We start from the raw sequence: 9040 nt of genomic DNA, 5'->3' as shown, positions 1-9040 counted from the left end.
GGTTTCTTTTTCGGGGGGGGGGGGTGGGGCTGTCACACCCCCTGCTGAGGGATCTCTGGGAGGGCAGGCGCCCACCCCATAGGCTCTATCCTAGGTCATGAGCCAGGTGGGCCCACCTGTCTGGCTTATAGGGTTCTTCACGGCAGCCAGCACCCCCTCCAACCCCTGCCTGCCCACTGTTCTCAATAAAGTGTGAGCGGTGACAGGTTTCTGCAGGAGTGCTTTGTGAAGAACGACTTGACAAGCTGCCTGGGGCATGCAGCAGTCACATAGGTGGTGCGTAGGCACATAGTTTGAGACAGGTGATGGCAGGAGATGGCAGCTGCAGCTCCCCAGCGGGCTCCTTCCTGGTCACATCTACACTCTGCTGTGCAAAGGTTTCTAAATGCCAAGAGCAAGGGTCCTCTGAGGACCAGCGTGGATCCCAGGACCAGGCTATCAGAGGAGTCTTCTCAGGGGACTGAACTACAGCTTCCTGAATCCTTGAGCAGGAGGTAGACGGTGCTGGGATCCAAAATTAGCAGCCTAAGCACTGGTTCTAAAGGACCTTGGGCAAGTCATTTGTCCTCTGTGGGCCTCAGTTTCCTCCCTTCAAAACAGGGGCATAGGACCAGATGAGGGTATGAAGACCCCTCCCACCCATGTGCTCTTACTCTAGGACACAGTTGCAACCCTGATGAGAGGCTTTATTGCTAAAAAGTCAGTGAGGGTTTATTAGTTCCTCAGACACCAGCTCCTTAAACCGCTCCAGCAACTGCTGTAAAGTACACTGAAGAGACCCTGGGAAGGGGAGGCTGGAGCCAGGTGGGATGTGACAGATCACAGATGGCTCTCAGGCCACCTGCCTTTAGCTCCTTTGTTCAGATTCTAGTCAAGAAGCTCCGGGGCCTGGCTCTTGTCTATCCCATAGCCTGAGACGTTTGGGGGCCCCGAGGAAGGGAAGGCAGTGGCGGGGCTTTTCTTAGCATGGCCAGGGCCAAAGCTTTTTTCCTCTATCCGGCTCTACCTGTCCTCAGATGCCATCCCCAAATCCCAAACAGCAGAATTCCTGGACTTCCCCTTCCTAGCCCAGAGTTGTTTATGGCTGGTGTGTGGGACCAACTCTTCTACCAGAAGGTCCAGGGCGGTTGCAGCAGCTCAAAGGTGGGGATGCTGGTGACATTGACTGGGATGGAAATGATGGCCCATGGCAGCCCATGCTGTTCCAGGGAACGGCGGATCATGTAGCTGGGAGGGCATGAAGAAAGGTGGCGATGGTCACTTTCTCAGCATCCCATCATGCCCCACTGTCCCCATCACTCTGGGAGTTCCAGAGCCCAAGGACTTGGCCCTTCAACTGGGGCCCTCCAACTTTTTTGGCCCTCCAAAAGAGGCTTGTGGGAAGGGATTGGTGATTGCCCTTGACCTCCCCAAGTCATGGCACCCATCCTGGTGCTGATACAGCCAGAGACAAGGAGCCCTCACCCATCTCGGCCGAGCAGGAAGAGGGCAGGGATGTCAGCTGTGCGCTGGGTACTGTCCTGGATCATCTCCACGTAGAAGCTGTCATTGTCAACTGCGTTGTCAGAGATGATCACTGCCCGCCCGCCATGCTCCTGCACCACCCGGGTCTTGGAGAGGAAGGAGCAGCCCCTGGAAGAGGCGGTAATGAGACCAAAGGAAAGGCAGGGTCCTAGCTACCTCTCCTCCAGACACACCGGAAGGATGAGAAAAGGACCGTGGAGAATTTTTTGCTAAGGGCTCATAAGTAAGTGGCCAAAAGGCATGGGTAGTCTTAAGACATTTCTTAAAGACCGTTAAAAACACGAATTATTTAAGAACCGCTATTTCAAATCACCACCCCCAACGCTGATCTCAGAATCTAAGCTACACCTGCTATCCTCTTCTGCCTGTGTCTGTCCACTCCTTACCCTCTCTCCACCAGAGCGATCTGGTCCTGGATGAAGAAACCGTTGCTGAGTTCTCCACAGGCCTCTGAAGGTTCCGCAGGGACAAGGTGAATCTGCTCATACCTTGTGTGCTGAAAGACATTTAGACAGGTCAGAGTGTGAGGAGGCACGGCTGTGTTAGGACCAGGCTGACCACCCCATTCTATTGGTTCCTCACAAAGTGTGAAGGAAACGTGGAGTGGTTTCCATGTGCTGGGCGCTGGAGTATTTTTACTAAAGTCTCACCAAGGCTTACCTAGTCGTCTACTCCATGGTGCCTTTCCATGAGAGATAAGGGGGAGTTCGTAGGGATCCAGAAAGGGGATGTAATTTGCCTTAAGCCACATAGTGCAGAGACAGCTAGCAGAGCCCTTGGTTTTTCACTATTTCATGTCCCCCAGGAAGACAGCTTCTCCCTGTCTGGTGCCCAAGTTACACCAGGGTAGTAGCTAGCTGGAAGCCCTGCCCTCCTGCCCAGCAGCCCTTGGAGGGCAGGCCTGGATTGTGCCCTTCCCTGTCCTGGCGCTCAGGTGTTGGTTGAAGGGATTAGACAGTCACCTTGACTTTGTGGGGTGGAGACAGGATCAGAGACAAAAGGGTCTCCCTGAACTTACAAAGATACCACCAAAGTCCTTGGCAGGTGTGGCCGTGAAGATGTACCGAATGTCTCCGGGACTCAGCACTTGGAAGTACAAATAATCATGGATGCGTAAGCCTGAAATATAGAATACAGGTAAGACACTTCCAGGGAAGAAGCTGGTTCGAGTTCAGGTCACGGACCCCTTGTGTACAATGGGGCTGGCTATAGTCTGGGCTCAGGGACCCAGCTTCAGCCAAGTAAGTCCTCCAGGGGAGTGCGCTAGATGGCCCCTGCCCTGAGGAGGATAGAGCTGATGCAGAGTTAGTAACCCCAGAGATAACAGCTGCTGCTGCTGCTGCACTGATGAGCCAGGAAGAGTGAGAGCTCTTGTGTTCTCTCTGAGGATTAATCCCTCTTTGCTCTGAAGTGGACCTGAGAGTTTCAAGGTGGAGATGTGGTAGCCAGGGTATAAAACAATTCTCATTAAAACTTAAAAGTTGACTCTGGTTCCATTGCCATCCTCTTAGTACAGCCACTGGCATTTCTTGTCCTGACTGGTCCAGCTTCTTAATTGGTCTATCTGCCTCCTTTCTTGCTCTCTACTGTCTATTCCCCAAACAACAGTCAGGGGTCTTCTTAAAATATCTTCAAGCAGGGGCGCCTGGGTGGCTCAGTCGGTTAAGGGTCCAACTTCGGCTCAGGTCACGATCTCACGGTTCATGGGTTCGAGCCCCGCATGGGACTCTGTGCTGACAGCTAGCTCAGGGCCTGGAGCCTGTCTTTGGACTCTGTATCTCCCTCTCTCTCTGACCCTCCCCTGCTCATGCTGTCTCTCTCTTTCTCTCAAAAATAAATAATCATTAAAAAGATTTTTAAGTATCTTCAAGCAAATATGATCAAGTAAGTCACCACTCTTATGGCTTCAGTACCCTTCAACTACCCTTTGCACGAAAAATAAAAGCTAAACGCTTAAATGTGGCCTGCAGGGTCCTGTTCCATATGCCCTTGGCTACTACTACAACCTTATCTACTCTTTTCTGGCCTCCTTTCAATTTCTTCACCTCTAAGTCTTACAACTGTTCTATCTGGGAAGCTTCCTACCCTTACCCCCACCCCAACTCTACCTCTTCACCTGATAGACTTCTACTCTTTGGTTAGGTCATAGCTTAAATGTCACTTTCTAGAGAAATCTTCTGCCCTATCACCGCCCTTTCCCTAAGCCCATTCGAAATGTACTTTTTCTCCACTGACACTTTCAACATAATTTGTACTTGTAAACTGTTCATAATTGTTTAATGTCTGTCTCTTCCACTACAGCAAGAACCACAGTTTTGTAGCTTAGTTCAATGCTGTATCCACATTATGTAACAGTGGCTAGGATATGTGGGTGCTCAATAAAGGTTGTTGAAGGAGTGAACAACTATTTTCAGCTCCGTTGCACTGAGGGAGAGAATTTTCAGAACAACCAGATTTTTCTGGGGTGTGGGATCATCTCTTCAGCACCAAAGTTTAACATTTTACCTGGACTTGAATCCTTGGTTTCCTTAGCCCAGAGAGTTGGAGGAATGTGAAAGTATGGAAGCTGCTGCTACAGGTCAAACGGTCAGTCAACAAACCAGGAAGCCACTACTGTGTGTCAGGGGGTTAGGACTGATTGTGGTTTTAGCTGTCCTCTACTGCCCAAATCACAGCGACCAGATAGGCATTGGGCTTTACAGCCTTTCATCCTGAGAGTGGGGACATCCCATCAGATATAGTTATATTTCCAAGGAGCCTTCTTTAACACTAAACCTCTCTGCCTTCCCACACACATCTTTGCCTGGCCTTTGCATCCGCTAATGTGTGTAAATCAAGGGTGGTATACATATGTGCCCACGTATGTGTATGGGTGTATACGTTTATATGCTCCTTTAGGTGCAAACAGGTTGTGTGTGTACGTGTGTGTTTGTATGTGGGGGCCCACGTGTAAGAATGTGTGCTCCTATATATGTATGTGAGTGCTGGCTTACGACCTCCAGCTTGTAATATCTCTAGCTGTCCCTTGTTCCTTCTCCTGGTCGCCCCTTCAGCCATCTGGGCCGGCGCTACTGGAGGCGTGGAGAGGAGTCTTGCTTCGACGTGAGGAGCCGAGGACTCAGGGCCCAGCCTCATGCAGCACCCTGCTCACGTCCCTGGGGGGCCAGTACTCACCCACTCCAGTCTCCCGTCCCCAGACCTGCCCTGCTTCGAACTCGCGGGGTCCCAAGGTGACCCGTGACTCCCGGCCCGAGACACAAGCGAGCTAGACGGTCACCCCCGCCCCGCAGCCCCGCCCGTTGCCGCTCACCGTGGGCCGCGACGCACGCGGGGAGCCAGAGCACGAGACAACACCAGCCCGCGGCGCCGGGGACCATCTCCAGGGCCCGGCCCGGCGCCGCGCTTCCTCCAGCCGCCCCACCGCGCTAGCTCGCTGGACTTTAGCCTGACAGCTGCTCCGGCCTCCCGCCCCCAGGCCCGCTCTTGCCTCTGGTTGGCGGACGGAAACGAGGCCGGCGGCTGATTGGCTCTGATGCCTGTTCCTGTAGCTACACTTTCCGCCTCTGCGCCTTAGCCCACTTCCTATTGGTCGAGAGAAGTGGGGCCTAGGACTGATTGGTCTAAACTCTTAACAGCAACTGCCACCCCTCCCAACCCGCGCCCCAGCATTTCTTAGTTTGGATTAGACTCCAGGATTGCGCGGGCTGGTGGGCGGGCCGAGGAGAAAAGTGCCCTGGAGGTGGGCACCCCAATGGACTCGCTTCAGCAGAGGAGAGTCGTGGCCGTCAGCTTTTGCGGTCTTGGCTGGATCTTCCCTGCGGCCGCCTCGCAAGATGACGATTTGCTTCCCCCAGCTGTGCTTTTCTCATCCTCCTCTTTGGGAAGGCAGCGCCCTTCGTCTAGCGCCTAGGCGGCCTCCCGCGACCTCCCCTCCGCTGGTCCTCTGACAAGTTACACCAGCCCTTGCGCGCTGGGGTCGCGGCTTGATGAAGGTTCTGGTCAGTGCACAGCCAGAAAACGGGCTTTGGGGCCAGGTGCCGGGTGCCCACGCCTGATTCTCTACCATTTAGTGTACAACCGTGACCTTGGACACCTTTCATAACTTCTCAGCTTCAGTTCCTTCATCTACAAAATAGGCATAACAGTACCAACGCGATAGGACTGGAAGGGTTTATGAGATCTCTCACCAGGTGCTTATTTACCATAAGCCTGACCCATAGCGTTCAATAAATGTTCTTATTGTGTTCCTTGGTCTGGCGTTCGGGGGGGCGGGGCATGGAATGAGGGTTAGTGGGTAAAGCGAGCCGAGCAAGGATTCTGTATGCTCAAAAATTAAAGCATAACCACAAGCCAGCGACCCTTAGGTAACCAATACCCCTCCCGAGGAGGCCCAGCCTCTGGCCTTTCTAGCCGTGTTGACTCTGTGGTAGCAAACCATAGAGTAGCGGAAGTGGCCCGTCCCCTTCCTCTCCCGAGCCAACGGCTTGGCGAAGCTTCTGGGGACTTCTCTGGCGCGGGGAATTGTGGGGTTGTTGGGCGGCCCCGACGCGGAGAAGAGAGGAGTAGCGGTCTACTGAATAAGCTTCCAAAATGATGGTGAGTGGCATTTCGCCTATCTGTCGCCATCCGCTGCCATCCGGCCCATGGGTAGCACCGCCCGGCCGGGATCTGTTCCACAGAGTCTTCCACTGCCTCCTGACTGTGCCTTTGCCCCGACCCCCTGTCTATGGGCGACCCCGGCCCGCCGCGGCCTGTCTCGATCGGAGCATGGACCCAGGGCGAGGACTTTGTGGGGCTGGAGGGAAGGCGCTGGTGTGGCCGCCTGGGGACTACAAGTCCCAAGCTGCTTTGGGGCCGCAAGCCGACTAAGGGTCCCCAGTTTTTGGAGCCCCCGACAATTGTAACCTACATTGAACGAGTCCCGACTTGAGCGTGCATATGCGGTCGGCGGACCGACTTGGAAACACTGGTTGCCTGGGGGAAACATGGCATGCAAAAACGTGTGCTTCCTGGAACCGGCAGAGGCAGCGTGGGGACCTTGTGTTGGGCAGAGCCGAAGGGCTCAACTAGGGTTGTTTGCCGGTCCGCCTGCTGCCGCGTTCGTTAAGTAGGAACAGACTTGGTTTGCACTTTAACACTCGTTCATTGCTTAAGTAAACGCGTTATTCAGTGCCTGCTGAATGTACCGTACCCAGCTCCTCAGCCGGGAGAATGGGCAGGGCAGATGGGGACAACGTCAAAGGTGGAAGGACCCGGGCTCCGACTCCAACCCTGTCTTGCCCTTCGGGATTTGGCATCAGACCAGGCTTTTCTAGCTGACCACCTAACCCTGGGGTTCGTTTTCTTGAATTGGGGGTGTTGATGAATCCTGCAGGCCGCCCCCCACCCCGCTTCCGCATCATCTCTGTGTCATCTCAGAGCTGTAGATAACTTCCATGGATCCCAAGCCTCCCGCTCTCTCTTGAGTTGTTATTGAATAGGGCCTGCGTTGAAGGAGGCGTGGGAGGCAAAAACCGACTGAGATACTGCTCAGTGCCCTATAGTGCACTTGGCAGTTGACTCATTTGGTCTCTCATTCAGAGGAAGTTCTCTGTTCTTTTCTGGCTTGCTGCTGCTTCCTGCCCTGGTAGATGTCAAGCTGACACATGTGAGGTGTTCTGTTACTGAATGCCCTATGAATCCAATTGTACTCATGATAGAAGGAACCTAGGAGTTATCCGTACTTTCTCCCCTTTAGATCTACAGCACTGCCCTTTTTCAGTCCCTCTAAAGCATTACCTATTCTTGAGGTTGCCTCCCTCATCTGTGCAGAGTCAGCAGAGCCCTGAGAGTAAGGGCTCTGGAGCCACACTGAATGCCTCTGAATGTCACTGAGCTGGGCCACCTACTAAGTGTGTGACTTTGAGCATGTTATTAAATTTCTGGCCTTCAGTGTGTTAGAGGGGATTCATTGAGCTAATACATATGAAGTGCCCAGCATGAGGTAAGCACTCAGCAAACTTTAGCTGTTCTGCTAGGTGGTTGTTGGTTTCCTTTCCTCCCTGTAATCTTTCCTGCTGACAAGGCTACATAAGAGTTTGGGTTGGCATTGAAAGAACTGAGGATCAGAACCAAGGTTCTTCTGTCTGGTGATAAAACCCTTCACTGGGCAATGTCCACCACACTTGGGTTTTTCCTGAACTGACCCCTTTTTCTTGCTGTATTAGCTGTTTTTAATCTCTCCTTTTGGAATGTGAGACTTCTGTAGGGTCTAGTATAGGGAACATGGAGAATGTGGGCAGCTGCTACCCAGCCCTACTGGCTTTATATTTAAGAACACTCTGTGGATTTAGTATCACCACACTGCCGGTGCTTTTCCAGAAATTAGAAGCTGGTGCTGTCTTAATTCATGATTTGTATGAAACACGTGCAAGTGTATGTAAAGTTGAATTTTCAGCACCATAAGCTGCTGTATATTGTTTTATATGTGGCCAAATCGAGGCACTCCACAAATAGAGATTCCTATAGTCCTTACCTGTGGGAAGCTCATGCTTTAAGATGGATGGGGATCTAAAAATTATGCACAAGAGGAAGGAAAAACGGAATTATGGGATCCTCTGTTCAGGGTGCCCCTATTGGCTGCTGTTGAGAAAAGAGAAGAATTGGGGCTTTGGTGAATCACTGACCTGTTGATAAGAAACTGTTTTGTTTTTAAAAATGTCTCTCTGCATGTGTGTGTATGTGTGTGGTTTAAAAAAAATTCTTTTTTTTAATTACGTAAACTCTACAGCCAATGTGGTGCTCAAACTCATGACCTTGAGATCAAGAGTCACATGCTCTGCCAACCGAGCCAGCCAGGTGCCCCAAGAAAGTGGTTTTGATAGAAAGTGCCAGGGTAGCTCTTGTAAATAGGGGTACAGTTTGGAGGGAGGGGTGAGAAAAAAAATCTTCACACACATTGATGTTAGCCTGTTGGAGAAATGAAAATTTGTTGAAGGCAATAGGATGAGCTTGAGACACAAGCTAGTTTTTAATTTCAAATGTAAGACTGGGGCAAGGATAGACCAAAGAAGCTTGGGGGCTGCCATGAGGAATAATTTAGCAGGACTAGGAGAAAGTGGGGCATTTGGAGGGGACACCTTTTTCCTTACAAAAGGTGGAAGAGGCTTGAAAGAAGGCTGGGAATATAAATGTATCTCTTGCCGCCAGACCTGGGACACTGGTGGAAGGGAAGGAATTTTCCCTTCAGCTCGTACCTGACACCAGATTTAGGGGGTTATCTGACAGGCATTCTTACTAGAACTGCTTTTTTTTTTTTTTTTTTTTTTTTAAGTTTAGTATTTTGAGAGAGAGAGAGCACATACAAGCAGGGGAGGGGCAGAGAGAATCCCAAGCAGGTAGGCTCTGTGTTATCAACATGGAGTCTGATGTGGGACTTGACCTCAAACCGTGAGATCATGACCTGAGTGAGACAAAGTCTAGAGTTGTGTACTTAACTGACCAAGCCACCTAGGCGTACTGTCACCGGCATTCTTTA

At 51.7% G+C, this 9040-nt stretch overlaps 2 protein-coding genes across 2 annotated transcripts in view; one reads left to right on the top strand and one right to left on the bottom strand.

Annotated features, from left to right (window-relative positions):
* Positions 1 to 665: 665 nt before the first annotated feature.
* On the bottom strand, positions 666 to 4979 carry PRADC1 (protease associated domain containing 1). Its single transcript, XM_077766189.1, has 5 exons — positions 4835 to 4979; positions 2543 to 2643; positions 1911 to 2020; positions 1465 to 1632; positions 666 to 1227 (listed from the first exon to the last, which is right to left on the bottom strand). Exons 1-5 carry the CDS (start codon positions 4899 to 4901, stop codon positions 1107 to 1109), a joined length of 567 nt encoding a protein of 188 aa, XP_077622315.1. The 5' UTR covers positions 4902 to 4979; the 3' UTR covers positions 666 to 1106.
* A 1016-nt stretch (positions 4980 to 5995) lies between these two features.
* The window catches only part of CCT7 (chaperonin containing TCP1 subunit 7), a 17942-nt gene continuing 14897 nt past the window's right edge, over positions 5996 to 9040 (top strand). The window contains exon 1 of the mRNA XM_077766285.1: positions 5996 to 6120. Coding sequence (XP_077622411.1) covers positions 6115 to 6120 — 6 coding nt within the window. The 5' untranslated portion in view covers positions 5996 to 6114. The remainder of the gene's footprint in view (positions 6121 to 9040) is intronic.

This window comes from Crocuta crocuta, unplaced genomic scaffold (assembly GCF_008692635.1).
Source record: "Crocuta crocuta isolate KB4526 unplaced genomic scaffold, BGI_CrCroc_1.0 scaffold113, whole genome shotgun sequence".
In the NCBI taxonomy this organism is placed as follows: Eukaryota; Metazoa; Chordata; class Mammalia; order Carnivora; family Hyaenidae; genus Crocuta; species Crocuta crocuta.
This window is presented reverse-complemented; position numbering and strand designations above follow the sequence as displayed.